Below are 15,291 nucleotides of genomic sequence, written 5' to 3'. Positions count from 1 at the left end.
GTATTACATCCGAAAACATTCTGGATATAAAACCCCCTGTATTATCTATAGACTAGCCTGTAGAATTTAAACATACTTGAGGGGCAATTTATATTTATCAAAGCTAGAGACATCAATTCCTACTCTTATCTTCCACACTTGCCTCCCCAAACAGTGATTAGGGATGTTCAGTTTATACAAGCGCTGAATTTTTGAGAAGTATTACACACCCTTTAACTGAAACAAAGGTTGAAAGGACATCTCATTTCAGCATCGAACAGCACTGATACTGGTTCAAAAAAATTCATTCAAATTGCTACTGTCAGAAAAAAAAACATGCTTTGCACACACAATCAGAGAGGAAGAAACATGTCACCAATAAAGAGGATGCATTTTCCACTGCTTAAGCAATAAATCTAAAGGACATAGGAGAAGTTTCTACTTTGATTGTTTTTATTCAAATCAATATACAAATACAAATATTTCAAGATGTACAAAAATAAAAAGGACATTCTCTACATCTTAAAAAAATCAAATTTACTTCTATATCTGCACTCATTTCTGTGGGAAATCCTAATCAGCAGATGCTTTCCTGTTCTATTCAGAAGATTTTGTGCCAAAACCTTTCCCCCAAAATCTAGCCAGGCTTATAACTACAAGTAACATGTCAAAAAACCCTAACACTGTAAATGTCCCTGAACAGATCACAAAAAAATCCATTTCTCACAGTTAATAACCATGATAACATAGTTCCCTAATGATTCTAGGACAAACTTAAGTGCTGATGGATCGCTTGCAATTCAAGCTTCCTGTAGTTAGTTGGACTACATTCTTTAAGCTATTTTTACAAATCCAAAAAAAGCAATTTTCGCTTTGTTGATAGCATTCTTCCTTCCTCCCTCCTTCCCCCAAAGTTTCAACTCTTCAAACAAAAATAAATCGGCAAATAAGAATAAAAATCTGTAGAAGTGGTCTGAACCCAAAGTAATTAGGTTTTACATCATCTACCAAGATAACAGGAACTGAAATGATCACCTATTCAATATCACCTTGTCCTAATGAATGTAGTGGAAGCACTATCACTAACACTGTTTTGAACCACTCTATAATGTATAACCAAATAATTTTTGTATTAAATTTTGCTCAGTGATACTAGTTAACTTCTCAAGCAGTATAGTTCATCTCAACATTCTGTCATTCTACTTGCTTTAACATCTGACCAAGACATTTTCTTTTCGTGTTCTGCCAGCTGATGTTTTTTTAGACCTGCAGTAATATAATGATACATGAGGCAATGCTTGTGGAAAGAGGTAGCCGCTTAAACTGATATTATCAGAAAAGAAATGTTTGAGGCACAAGTCCTTCTTTAGGTCTCAAATACAGCAAGAGGCTTTAAAATTGAAAACAGCATTGCTCAGTTTACATGAATGTGCTCAGTCTCTAAAAGAAATGCAAACCGACAGTAGTTCAGAGAAAGCTCCTGAGAAACAGGTTCTCTCCAATCTTTTTATTTGCCATTCTCTCAGCTGTCAAGTTCATCCACATCATATAATGAAGTTGCTTGGCAAGAGAACAGTTAATGTCTGCTTGTACAATGTCCAGAACACAGGCACCCAAGCCATAATTTTCTAGCTGCCACCTGCAACAAACTAGAAATATTTACCTAGCCTATTATGGATAGGGATCTCATTGACTTTACTATGATGGAGATGAAAGTAGGTTTTATAATACTATCCTGCCTGCAGCACACAACTATACTAGCTTTCAATCCCAGTGCTTCTACAGGTATGACTCCTCCCTGTCTAAAAAATCCAAACATCTACAAAGAAAAACACTAATACTGCAGAAGTAATGTTTAATTCTGTATCATTAATTAGTTTAGTATAGCAAAACCATTATTCTCAATACTTTAAGGTCATCTGACTGAAATACCATTATTCCATACTTACGTGTACAGAACACACAAGTTATATTTCTCCAGCAAATTTTAGTCAGTGTTTTATTTCCTGCTGTCTTAAAACATTTTAAGGTTGTCCTGTGAATTCCTTTCAGCACTAATACTTTTTTTTTTTTTTACTTGCCAGACATTTATTTTTTTACTCCAGGAAAAAACTTGCTCTTCTAAAAAGATCCTGAGTATGTATTTCAATCACTACTCCACACGTCATATTTCACGTGGAGTATTTTAAATGCTGGTAAAATCAGGACATTCTCCAGCTAAGATTAGAGGACAACACTAGTTAAGACTGAAGGACAGCTCTGTAAAATAGTATTTGAAGCCTACTGAGGCTTTCCTTCTCTTTCTAAGATTTAAGAAAACACCATAGCTGGTTTTATTGGAAACCGAGAAGACATCAAAGAACTTGAAATTTATTTATTACTATGCAAGGCAAACAATATAACATGGGAATCATACTTGGGAAAGTAGCTAAACAGCAATCTGTAGATAAGATGCTGCTACACAGATGCTTTCAGGAAGTTTTGGCTGTCTAGTCACCTACTTCCTGCAGCTAAGTTCCATACAGACCTAATGGGAAACCATCAGCTAGGATCCAGAATCAATATAAAGCAAAGAGTTTCTGATGTAAGGAAATTCCTTCATTTGTTACAAGGTGGGAAGACACATCAGATTTTATAAAACAACAAGTTTGAGAGGTAGCATAGTTGCTCATTTGACTGGGAGAGGTAGAGCTAGTTGAAAAATCAATAGCTAAGGCCAGTCAAAATGATAATTATCCCAAGTCTTCTAATATGCAAAAAACTTTCTCTCAGTCCAAAACTGCTTATGTTACCAGGGATTCAGTTGTCTTCCTCATATTTGCTCACTTTTACATAGGTAACTCTACGGTAAAATATCCATTCAGGGAGAGAACTACATTTTGGCACGTGTCAACCAATTCATCTACATTATACATCTCACTTCTATGAACATTAATAAAGCTAAATGGCTTTCCTCTACTGGCAGGTTGATATAACTACAAACCCAAATACATATAAAAAGCTAGAAGCAAGTTAAGCCTTATATGCCATAGGGTTTACTTATATAAAGTTCTCCATGCAATTACATCCCACAGGAAAAAAAGACCCACTATTTTAGAGACAACAGTCAAGAAGACATATTGGTTATACAGTCAACAGATATTAAAATGCTCATATCTTAGAACTTAAAGACATCTAGGTATAGAATCATACATAATGTTCCCTTGGATTGATGTAGACTGTTCCATGTCCTGAGTTTTGCGGGTATCTGCTGCTCCAATTTTTGTAGTATGTTTGTTGATAAACTGGATACATATGCTGAAGACTATCTTGCTCCTGTGGTTCTTCAGCTTCACAAGTAAGATGCCTTCCATTCACAGCTTGCTAAACACACACAAGAAGTAATCAGTTCCACAGAACCTGTATAGAACCTGCAATTCCTATTCCTGTTAAAGCTTAATGCAAACTAAAAGGTGAATGATTTCCACAGTCCTGTGACTCAAGAAACAAACTTAAAATCCAATCACTAACAGACATGACAGAAGTGTTAGTAACTACTCAGAGTTAAACGTTTGTTTCAAAGAAGTTATATTTTAAGGCTCAAGAAATCTAAAAAGCAAATCACCTACTATGAAAGTTTCTTTCAGCACTCTTGTGCTTTTACAACTAAAAGGTAAAAACTGCCTTTATGTATGTGTATTAGTCAGCAAAACTACCTAGGAAATACAGGATATTAAAATGATATTGATACTTTCTACTCCATGGATAGCAAAACTACACATCCAACAGTTATTGACTAGGATGGGTAAATATTTTCTCCTTCACGAAAAATATCCTTATCTTATTTTAAAGAACAAGATGAAATCAAAGATTTAATCAGGAATTCAAGTGGTCTCATTATTTACCATGTGCTGTAGGTTTCCAACATCTTTCTCTCTGTACTGGCTTTGTAAAGCGAAATGTTCTTTCTGAAAGAATAAATGTTACAGTGGAAACAAGTCAAAATTCAACACTGCACAACAGGTTTGGTTTATACTAAGATGCTAGCCATCACGAAACACACTCTGCCTTGTGAAGTGTTTTAACTGACTGCCATTTAGAATACTACTTATGAACTAACGCCTGACAGGAAGAAGATGCTATTGTCAATTTATGAAGTGTTATTTACACATTTAATTTTGACTTTTTTAATCTAAGCATAAGCATGCTTACGATGAAAAAGCTTTAATTTAACATTACATTGATTCTAGATAAGCCACAGGTTAAACGCGAAGTAAAATCCAAAATCAGTTATGAGGTATAAAGTTTTCACGAGCATCTTATGGATAAACCAGATTTTGTATAGAAGTATTTAACTGAAAAAGAATTTACTTGTGCACTACTGAGAGTAGAAGGGAGTACGTTTGTTTCTTCATTTAAAATAATTAAAGAAAGTACTTACGACTGAAGAATTAAAAGCTTCTAATGACATTACACAAAACAAACAAGAAAATGCCTTTCAGTGCAGTTAAAATAATTTTATTTTTCCCTAATTAACTAAAGCAGCATAGGTATATTTACAACTTGTCTCTAAGTTTTTTTGCTGACTGATTTTCCAACTGACAGTCCACAATGGCTAGATGTTTTATCACTAACTTATCCTGTGAGGTCTAAAATCTGTTCCCCGAAGTATAATCTCTCAAAAATACTAGTTCAGAAGTCTAGCAGGACCTGATAAACGTGCACAAGGAACTAATTACCATCCTATTCAAAGGACAGAACAGAAGAAGAGCTAATAGCAATGAAAGCTCTCCCAAACATGTATCACATAACACTACACCTCAATGTCAACTCGACATCCAGTCCTACTGTTCAGCATGGCTTGCTATTGAAAACATAATCATATACAGCAGTAAATTCTTCTGCAACTCAAATAGGAGTCCATTGCTTGATTCATTAAGCCCATCAGTCCTTTGGAACATTTGCTATGCTAGAATGGGAAAAAAACCCAACTTAACGTCCAGCTGGGTCCCACTACCCAATTCCTTCTCTTCCTTACAAAAGCAGCCTTAGAAAATGACTTCATTCTGCAGTATAGTCTTTACTGGTTCCTAAAGAACAATCCCACTACCAAGATCAATAGTTTCATGGTCTGCTTAACACTAAGCTTCAAAACCCATTACTGCCACATAGCTATTACAGTAACAAAAAATGTTTTAAAGATGACAGTGATCTAGTGTGTTAGAGAGGTGTTTCTATCACATAACTCTTCAGTCAAGTCTCACAGAGACTCCTTAATAAAACCAGATTCTCAGGGAGCAGATGGTCATTGCCCTACCTGTATCTCTTACATTTCAGAAGAAAACTGTTCCCATATGTACTAGAGCTTTGCGATGGCTTTACAAACTAGTGCATTGAGCTTGAACACACACAGCAAACACCAACATTTCCAACAGCATGACTGTGACTATGCTTTGACCCGTCAGAAGTGCTCCTGTTAGCCCTCCATTTGAAAGGGCAAACATATAAATAAAATTACAAGTACATTAAAGATTTAAATAACACCAACGTTAATCCTGTCCATTAGAGTATATACATATTAAAGAATGAAGACAAAAATTCTAGATAGAAAACAGCATCATAGAAATCTTTGCTTTCTTGTAGCTATATTACTTCTGGAACAGTTGGCTATTATTAGCACTCCCAATACTGATGAGAAGTATAAGCCTTATATGTTAATGGCAACCAAATACATGTTCAAATGCTTCATAAAATTAGATGACTTCAGCCTAGCTAGTTAAGAAATAATACCAGATGGCAATATTGTTCATAGCACCCATTTAAGAAAAATGGGCTACATGCAGCTTATCTATACTTAATGTGTAGTTAGCATGCAAGTACAGAAGAAGTGACATTTATTGACAGATATTTTTGTTACAAAGCCAGCACTATTGCCATGTAAATAAGCATACTTACTGTGCATTTGGAAACAAGCTAGAAAAATACAGCAAAAGAAGGAACTTCTATCAGAGTTTACCCAGATGTTTGTTGAAGTAGTATCACCCATACTTACGTCTTGCCTAACAGCATCTGAATGTTTGAAGATACTACTCAAAGTAGATTTCTGTTCTTCAAAATGGTCCTTCACTTGGTAGGAAGAGCATCACATCCTTAAATATTTCTTTCAGAACGGCCAATTGATTCCTTGAGTCATTACTCATATACCCATCATGATAAACACCGTTAAAGTGCCCTGCATACTTCTGATATTTTCAGTGCTTGAAAGAGTGCATTTGGTCCAATCTCAAAAGGCACCAGCGGTGCTAAATTCAGCTGCTGCTCAACAACTGAAGTAGATGTTTAAGTAATTCACCACGCTGACCCAATGGGAGAAAAGAGCCATCTAGATTTTGCCAAGGTCTCTCTTGAGCAGGATCTTCGAACTTTTACTGCTTGACTCATGATTCACTAGTAGCATTTCTCAATTAAGAATTTGTTTCCCTCTCAACTTAAAGCTTACTCTGTTAAGAAGACGACCTCCAAAACATACCCCTTCCTTAGTCACCTTCTTTCTAAACAAAGAATGAACCCTCTACTAAACTCTGGGATTGGTTTGGAGAAGATAAGACTTCTAGAAAGCAAGTAATTCCTGTTTATGTTATGTAAAGCAGATAAGTAAAAGGAGTTTTTTTCATAATAACATACAACTATATATAGCTGGGCTGAGTATAGGGAGACTTCAAAGAGTAGTTATCAGATCTATTTGGAAAACAGACAACTCTGCAGCTTAATACTGCTTGTTTTATCCCTAGTCTTGTCACTAGCCAATTTCACAGTTTTACCTTGGCTTTGCCATCAGCAACCTCAAGGTGACCAAGTAGACAACAAGCTGACATAACATCACAGCAGCTGAAGACAACCAGCTCAGGGTACAGCCACAAGGAACAAACCTGCACCTTGACATTAGACAGTCACTAGCCTAAGAGATATCAGTGCTGACTTGAAAGGTGAAGCTTTATGGATGAGCAGAATACAGTCTTAGCAGCTGTTAAGATTATATGACAAAATGGAAAGTGGATGAACATATGGTGCCTGTAATTGCCTCAAAGACAGGGCAATTGCACTGCAATAATAGCAACAGCATGAAGCAAAATCATTGATGGACGCTAGCAAAGAAACGTCACATTCAGAAAAGTTCATTTCTGTAACAGGGTTCATATATTTAATGCCGGGTCCTGCACTTGGGGCACAACAACCCTATGCAGTGCTACAGACTAGGAGAAGTCTGTCTAGAAAGCTGCCTGGAGGAGAGGGACCTGGGGGTGTTGGTTGACAGCGACTGAACATGAGCCAGCAGTGTGCCCAGGTGGCCAAGAAGGCCAATGGCATCTTGGCTTGTATCAGAAACGGCGTGATCGGCAGGTCCAGGGAGGTTATTCTCCCTCTGTACTCGGCACTGGTGAGACCACTCCTCGAATACTGTGTTCAGTTCTGGGCCCCTCACCATAAGAAGGATGTTGAGGCTCTGGAGAGAGTCCAGAGAAGAGCAACCAAGCTGGTGAAAGGGCTGGAGAACAGGCCTTATAAGGAGCGGCTGAGAGAGCTGGGGTTGTTTAGCCTGGAGAAGAGGAGGCTGAGGGGAGACCTCATTGCTCTCTACAACTACCTGAAAGGAGGTTGTAGAGAGGAGGGTGCTGGCCTCTTCTCCCAAGTGACAGGGGACAGGACAAGAGGCAATGGCCTCAAGCTCCGACAGGGGAGGTTTAGGCTAGACGTTAGGAAAAAATTCTTTACAGAAAGGGTCATTGGGCACTGGAACAGGCTGCCCAGGGAGGTGGTTGATTCACCTTCCCTGGAGGTGTTTAAGGCACGGGTGGATGAGGTGCTGAGGGATATGGTTTAGTGTTTGATGGGAACAGTTGGACTCGATGATCCGGTGGGTCTCTTCCAACCTGGTTATTCTGTGATTCTGTGATATCAGAACAAATTAAAAAACAAGCTATGTCATGTACAGTTCATAAGAAACTCACCCAGACAAATAATAGTTGGATATAACTTTTATCACTACTCAAGTCAAAAAGGTCATTATTTTCAACATCTGTCTGCATACATGAAGTTGCTCAATACTTCCGAGCTGTTAGTAGTTACAACACTGATCCTACATACACATCTTAAACATGGAAAATGTGTTAGAATTTGAAACAAGCCAAAGAGCCCAGACCTGGAACTGCCTCTCTGATTTTCCTCTGAAGAACCAATCAAAGCACAAAACAAGACCAGATCACTGTATTCATGAAGAGGACAGACAATACAAGAACCTTCCAAACAGACCAAACAGCTAAACTAAAATTCAATCAGCTTATTTACAAAACCATTAATTAAAACACAACTTAAAATTCTGCGTATATTTATAAACACATTACAGAAATGCTTTCCTTGCCCCTTTCCCAGGCTCTATCTACTGATTACACAGCTTATGTTAAAAAGTAGACTTGCACACATTATTTACAAGAGCAAGGAACTTGGTTATTTGTTAGGCATGTATGGTTTTAAACTATCTGAAGTGGTGGAGAGTATCTAAATATCGCAATTCTTTTTTTACCCTTTAACATTAGTTTTAAAAGAGAAAAAAACTATACAGCAATGAGGTATGTGGTAAGAAATTTCCACTGCCCAATTCCACTGGCCTGCTCACTTATCCCTTTATATTTCAAGCAGCTTTCAGAGCTATACCAGTGATACATGATATTCTATCTCAGATGTATTAGCGTACGTTTTGGACAAACTTTTAACTTGCAACAGTAGTTCTTACTTGAGCATTAGTTTACTTCAAAAAACTTGCTAACAATACAATTTTTAGATTAGATAGAGCTTTAAAATATATTGATTACAGTTTGAATTACTTAACACAGTTGATTCTAAACCTCCCTTTACTTTCAAAAATCTACTGTCATCATTATGATGGAATGTTAGTGAAATGAGCTGTTTTCAAAATATGCAGTTAATCATCAACTACTTGAGTTAAAGAATGATCATTTTAAATCGTATCAAGCAATGCTACCAGAGAATTATGATTTAGGATGCAGCTTACACTATAGCATCATCACTCCTAATTAAGTTCTTCCCTTTACGCCACATTTAGCTAATAGGATAGTGGCAAAATGGGCTAAAGCAACAGCTTTGGTAGAACTGTGTATTTGTTTGTTTTGTAATTCCTGCTTTTCCCAACAGCCTCACAGAGGTAGCAACAACACAAAGTTCCTAGTCTTACAGCAGAAACCCCACCACCATCCAGCAAGTACTCATGCAGGTAGGAAACATCTGCAGTGGTCATACACCTATGTTCTTACCTTCAGCGATGCTCGTCCTTTTCCCTTAACTTTTTACTTTTCTACAAGTATTATTTAGAGCAAGCTCTGAAGCAACTTTGAGTTATTTAACTTTCAACGTGACCTGCATGTCTATTGTGAAACAAGTCAAAAAAAATGACCGTTTTCTACTTTCTCCACTCCTCCAGCAGTTTTTCCCACCATCTTCACAGGCCTATTCGTCCAACTCTTCTTTGTCACATCTTCAGTCTTGTAATGTCATTTACAAGTGTTCCCCCCCCGCCCCGCTTTGAGTCATATTGCTTTTGCTTCTTAAGTCTCAGAACACAACCTGCAGACCAACTCTGAGAACACACAGTTTACCACAATGCTCGTTCACACTTGAGCGTGAATCCACCACACAAGGTGGCAACACGCACATGGGGAACAAGAACACCTGTATCATCACAAAAGGCTGGTGTTCTGTGGGCAAAATATTCCAGTGGGTCATTTACTCAATTGAAACCAGAGACAAAGGAAATCATCTCATATGGCACAAAATCACCATACCTTTGCTATAGAAAGGAGTTGAACCTTTTACTGCCATGGACCAAGTGACAGAACCAAAATCACCAGGTTCTGTCAAAGAATGTGACAGGATTTCCATGCAGGACACAGTATGTCTAGGGGTTTGTACTTGAATACTTAGAATAGTTTGCATTGTCTCACCTTTACATTCTGCAGTTTCACCAACTTTTACTTAAAACATGTTCCTTCTCAAACAGTCCTTTAAGAGCCTAAGCCAATTATTTAATCAACAACTTGATCTTACATTTTCTCATCCTTTCCGATTTAGAAATTCCATTACAAAAGCAACCACTGATAAAAACCTTGTGCTCCAGTCCCTATCTGGTTAATGTGGAGTTTTTTCCCCAGTTGTAAGATCCTTTATCAATATAGATGAGTTTACCAGTGTACATTTTGTGCTTCCTTCAATTCAATCTTGTTTGCCTAAACACTTCTTCAATCTGAGGCAAATTATAACAATAATGCTTGCTATTTCATCAAGGAAGAAGTGATCCCACCTGTATGGAGACCATTAGGAAAATATCAATGCAAGAGAGCCATAACCTATAAAGGAACCAATATTGTACTAGGTTTTAGAGTACTGCAGGTGATCTCTTCAAATCTGATCCAGAAATATCATCATTTAGTAAGTGGTGTAATACGCTTTTAACTGTGCTAATGCAATTTCACTGTCTTCTTGCCTGTTTTGAATTCAAGTACAAATATTACCATTGGAGTTCTAGCGTTTGACAGAATTGCTTAGTTAATTACGTGAAGTATCCTTTCAACTTGCAAGTCTGAAGTCAGTATTCTCACAGCAAGAATTACCTACTGAGCAGTTATTTCCCTTCTCTGCTTTTATTTCTCCTGCTATAAGAAAGCCCTGTTAATTTCTGAAGAACTCTGAACATTCATGCACTGAACTATACAAAACAACATTTTTCTCCGCTCTCCTTCAGAAGCATCTGTCAAGCTAGAAATAACCTCAATTATTTTATCATGTTGCTTGCTTCTTTAACCTCTTTACAGCTATTCAAGTGTTGACTTATTATACCAAAACAATGCAACCAAATCACATCTTGCTACAGTTAGTATTTTGACACTTATTTCTATCAGATAAAGCTCTTGCCTCAGGCATAACCTAGTACATGTTGATTACAGGTAGTATCAGCTAAACGAAAACTCAGCGTCCAGCTTCAATTCTTTTCAGTTTATAAGTTCCACGAAAGAGAAAAAGAACAGGTAAAGTGACAATGTTATGCCAACATCCATCATTTTTAAATAATGTATAGTTAATATCTAGCCTGGAAAAGAACTCTCCTCCATTTCCCAAAGTAACTTAAACTCTATTTATCCCGCTTGAGGGGACTGAGTATTTGATTCAGTCTTTTTAAGGGCTATATTTCCAAAACACTTCGATTAAAACTTGTTATGTTTGAAGCCTACAGTCAATTTCAGCTTTTCTTAGTTCTGAAATAAAGGATATCCCAGTAAAGAATAAATACTTGAATTTCCTTTTGTTGTCATTTTGCTGTCTAGCAGCACAACAGATGCACAAATAACAGTCCCTATCTTCTGATTCTCTAAGACATCAAGCATACGAATACATTGGCAGAAGCATGATTCATCAATATTGCATTTGTTGAATATTGTAATGACAGAACAAAGTGTTACTACACAGTCAGCCCAGAAAAGCATTGTTTCTTCTTCCAAGTGTTAGACCACCATCAAGATCAGAAGGCAAAAACACATAAAACAATCATTTGGCAAAAAGTTCAATATCTTCATAATGTTATAACCATCAAAAGTTTCTTGCTTCATTCAGCAACAATATTAGCAAGTATTGCTCGAAGTAATATTTGCAATATACAATATTATTTTCATGTATTACTCCCATGAGAAAGAGGAAAGCTTTTATCAGAAACATTGCTGGTTACTAAAGCTCACCAGATATCACATGAAGAAAATCTAGAAGCATATTTTCAGTGCTATTTCACCAGAATCTGTCTTTGAAGATGAGTGAAGATACTTTTTCCTAGGGCACCCCTCTATCAGAAAATAAAAGGATTTTATAGGTCCTTAGAACTGCGAAAGTACATCAGAGTACAGGAAAAACAGTACTTGTTACAAATGATTGCCTGACTTAACGGTCTTATAATTCAGCACATCAGAGATCAGAATCACAGTATTTATACAAAGTACTGAAGATGCAACAAAAAAACCCCATTAAGAACAATTACAATCTAATGCTCATTAATACTGATGGGTATCCTTCAACGTAAGCTGAAATCCAAAGTCTAAAGATGAGACTGAATGACTTCATTTATACAAAACCCATCACACTTTAGGGGCTACAGTGAGGATCTATAATGTTCATGAACAAGCTAGCCTATTACATGAAGTGTAATCACAGCCACTAACTTAAGCTGTCTCCTATAAACAGGTCTCTTCTGTGCTGCCTACTGCAAAAGCAGCCTTCTGAATTCACCTAGAGTTTCATAAGCAGCCCAATCCAGTGCGAAGCCATGCTGTAGCCAAGAAGGGCATGTTTTATAAAGCTATGTAAGTACTCTTAAATAACCACAGAACTTAAACTATCTTTTTCTACTTCAAGAGCACTAGAGTCTGTCACTGCTAGAGAAGTAAAAAGGATCTATCTACCAGTTTCCTGATCCTTAAGGATGTCTTAACATCAACGACAAACACTTCAGATACCAGAAACGTAGGGAAAAGTCTCAGTTGTGAATCAATAACTGAAAAACTCCATACATGACCAGGAAAGCAAAGTCAGACCAAATTAACATAACAAGAGAAAGTTAACACTTCTCCTACCTCAATTAATACATAAACACTTACATGAAGCATAGCTTCTTTCTGTGGTACAGACAATGCTCCCTCCTCACATGAGGTTGGTTTGTGAGTGGGTGGAAGATCAATCCTGTAGTAAAGAAAAATGAAATAATACATGCCACATTTGTGAAGTCCAATTGAATACTCATATTATTTATTTTAACTGCCAAGTCACCCAACACTCACACTTGGACACATACTTTTACATTACAATATTCCATGTATGCATCAGGAAACTCACTGCTTGCAATAATTCAGCCAGACTTCTTGTGGAAAAGCAATGCCTGCAATTTTTTATTCTGTAAGGTGTTAGCAGACAAAACTTGCTCCTCACCCCACACTCCCCCTCCATCTACATCGGACTGGAGGCAACCAGTACTCATTATCATTTCTAAGTAATGAGATGCAGGTTGAACAACATTTACTACCACAGCCTGCCTTTGAAAAAGCCTTACAACCAATTATTACATGCAAGACTTCTCTACTGTAACTTTCTCAGTGAAAGCAAATGTTTATAAAGGAATTAAAATGTTTAAGACTATTCATATAAACACGCACCAGCTACGGGATTTAAGCAAAATAAACAAGAAAACAGTATTTCTAAGCATGTTAGAAATTATTCCATTGTAAGAAAATATTTGACTCATACTGATAGCTCAAGACATTCAAATGCTTAAACTTATTTTATGCTAAAAGTTTTAGGTTATCTCATTCTACTCCTCATTAAGTTTATGCAGACATGACAGACGTTTTCATTTCTCATTCAGTTTAAGAGTAAACTGTATATGGCATATGTGAGAAGACTTATTTAAAGATATTCAAAGCCATCATCACTTCTTATGTGTTCCAAACAGGGTCTAGACATCATCCACTTCAACTGACAAAATCTTTTCAGAATTTTGTTTGCTTGTTTTTGTTTTACCATATTGGATGCTTAAAAAAGTAAACAGCATGTCTCTGCCAGAGACTTGAAGAAACAATGAATATACCAGGAAGCACATGAAGTCAGTCATCGCTGAGCTCACATCTTGGGATAAATCTTCGGGGACTTTAACTTCTACAGAGCATGGTCAATTCGCTCTCATGTCAGACCTACAGTTACGATAAACCAGTTGTCTGTGGCATCAGTTAATATGGACCTTCCCACCTACCAGTTCAACTGATGAGCAGTTTTCTTTTATAAAACCCAAAATTTTTGAAGAGGTAAAGAATTATACTGCTTGTGAAATCATTCTAGCTTCCTCATTTCTTTTTCAGGAAGGCAAGTGATTTTACATTTGTTTACTCTGAAAATACAACTCTGGAATTATGACAGCTGAACAGCTGCTAAAGAAACAGACATTTAAATTCTTGCTTTCTGCACACTGCTTTCAATTAAAAAAATCCAACACATACTCACACTTTGTCAAGATAGGATGGCCTTTTCTTCCTTGGAGTCAGCAGCACTGTCACAAAGATGGTAATGATAAACAGAGCAAGGACTGCTCCAATTACAGCCCCTGCTACAGCAACAGATGATGTCTGCTTAAATGGCACATCTGCAATTGATAGTATAGATTACAACTTTAAGAAGCTCACATCCTTTCAATACTCAGATAAGTTATTTCAGCGTTGCTCTGAGGAATGTTTCTTCCTTCCACGACCAAACTGAAAGCCTCCTCCTGCACTAGCACTCTTGCAGTTCTGACTCTGGTCACCCAACTAAAAAACTGGTTGAATTAAGGAAGCTCACAAATAATTCATTTAATTTCAATAATTTCATTCACTACTTTTAATAAATACTAGCTGTAGGCTTTTATTTTCTATTCCAACGCAAGATGAAGTTACAGAAACACATGCTTTGCACTTAAATGAGCAAACAATGCATTAATTCAAATGACTAGACAACTCTGGCTTCAATGGAAATCCTTCTTTAAAGCCACTGAAGTCTACCGAAAGGAAAAGGGGAAACTTCAAAACAGGGGAAAAAAGATACTAGGAGGAGCAACAAATTCACTCACTAATGCTCTGCTTACACTTATCAAAGCAAACCTAAGACCATCTATTATTTCTAGGACTTCACACTTCGGCTACATGAAACAGTCATTTTTATAAAAGTCATTTTTAACAAGAGGAGAAAAGCTGTTTGTTAGGATTTTTTGTTTTTTAAAAAGCAAATAAACAAACAAACCATTTTGACTTCAGCATTACCAAATCTGATGCTTAACAACTCTTACTGAATTAATACACCTTTTAGTCTTTAAAGATTATCCATTTCACTATGCTAGGATTTCAAAAAGTTTTACATCTCAAAGCTGTGAAACCTGTTAGTGTACTTAAAATTCAATATCAACAAAAAAAGGCTTTTAATTCACGCAACTGTAGTAATTCATATTAGCTTCATTAAAACTTCTAGCTGTAAACATTTGTAGCATACAGAAATAATGCTCTGACTTAAACTAATTACTGGATCAGAAAGATAACAGCAAAAGAATTGAAAACTAATACAGCTCTATACTTGCATTCCTAATGCAGTTCACTTCAGCTATTTGCCTTCAGAAATGATTACATGCAGCATTTATCCAAACACACACAAAGATGTTATATTTAATCTCTTACCAGAGAAATTTTAGGAGCTTCTCCAGCAATA

The 15,291-nt window shown here is 36.7% G+C and overlaps 1 protein-coding gene across 1 annotated transcript in view; it reads right to left on the bottom strand.

The window, feature by feature from the left end:
* Nucleotides 1-453: 453 nt before the first annotated feature.
* Nucleotides 454-15,291, bottom strand: part of NECTIN3 (nectin cell adhesion molecule 3) — a 221,015-nt gene continuing 206,177 nt past the window's right edge. The window contains exons 8-12 of the mRNA XM_069852476.1: nt 14,062-14,200; nt 12,669-12,750; nt 3,864-3,926; nt 3,172-3,342; nt 454-1,798 (exon numbers count right to left, since the gene is read on the bottom strand). Coding sequence (XP_069708577.1) covers nt 1,643-1,798; nt 3,172-3,342; nt 3,864-3,926; nt 12,669-12,750; nt 14,062-14,200 — 611 coding nt within the window. The 3' untranslated portion in view covers nt 454-1,642. The remainder of the gene's footprint in view (nt 1,799-3,171; nt 3,343-3,863; nt 3,927-12,668; nt 12,751-14,061; nt 14,201-15,291) is intronic.

This window comes from Phaenicophaeus curvirostris, chromosome 1, assembly GCF_032191515.1.
Source record: "Phaenicophaeus curvirostris isolate KB17595 chromosome 1, BPBGC_Pcur_1.0, whole genome shotgun sequence".
Classification (NCBI taxonomy): domain Eukaryota; kingdom Metazoa; phylum Chordata; class Aves; order Cuculiformes; family Cuculidae; genus Phaenicophaeus; species Phaenicophaeus curvirostris.
Note: the sequence above shows the minus strand (reverse complement) of the source record. Positions and strands in the feature narration are given on the sequence as shown.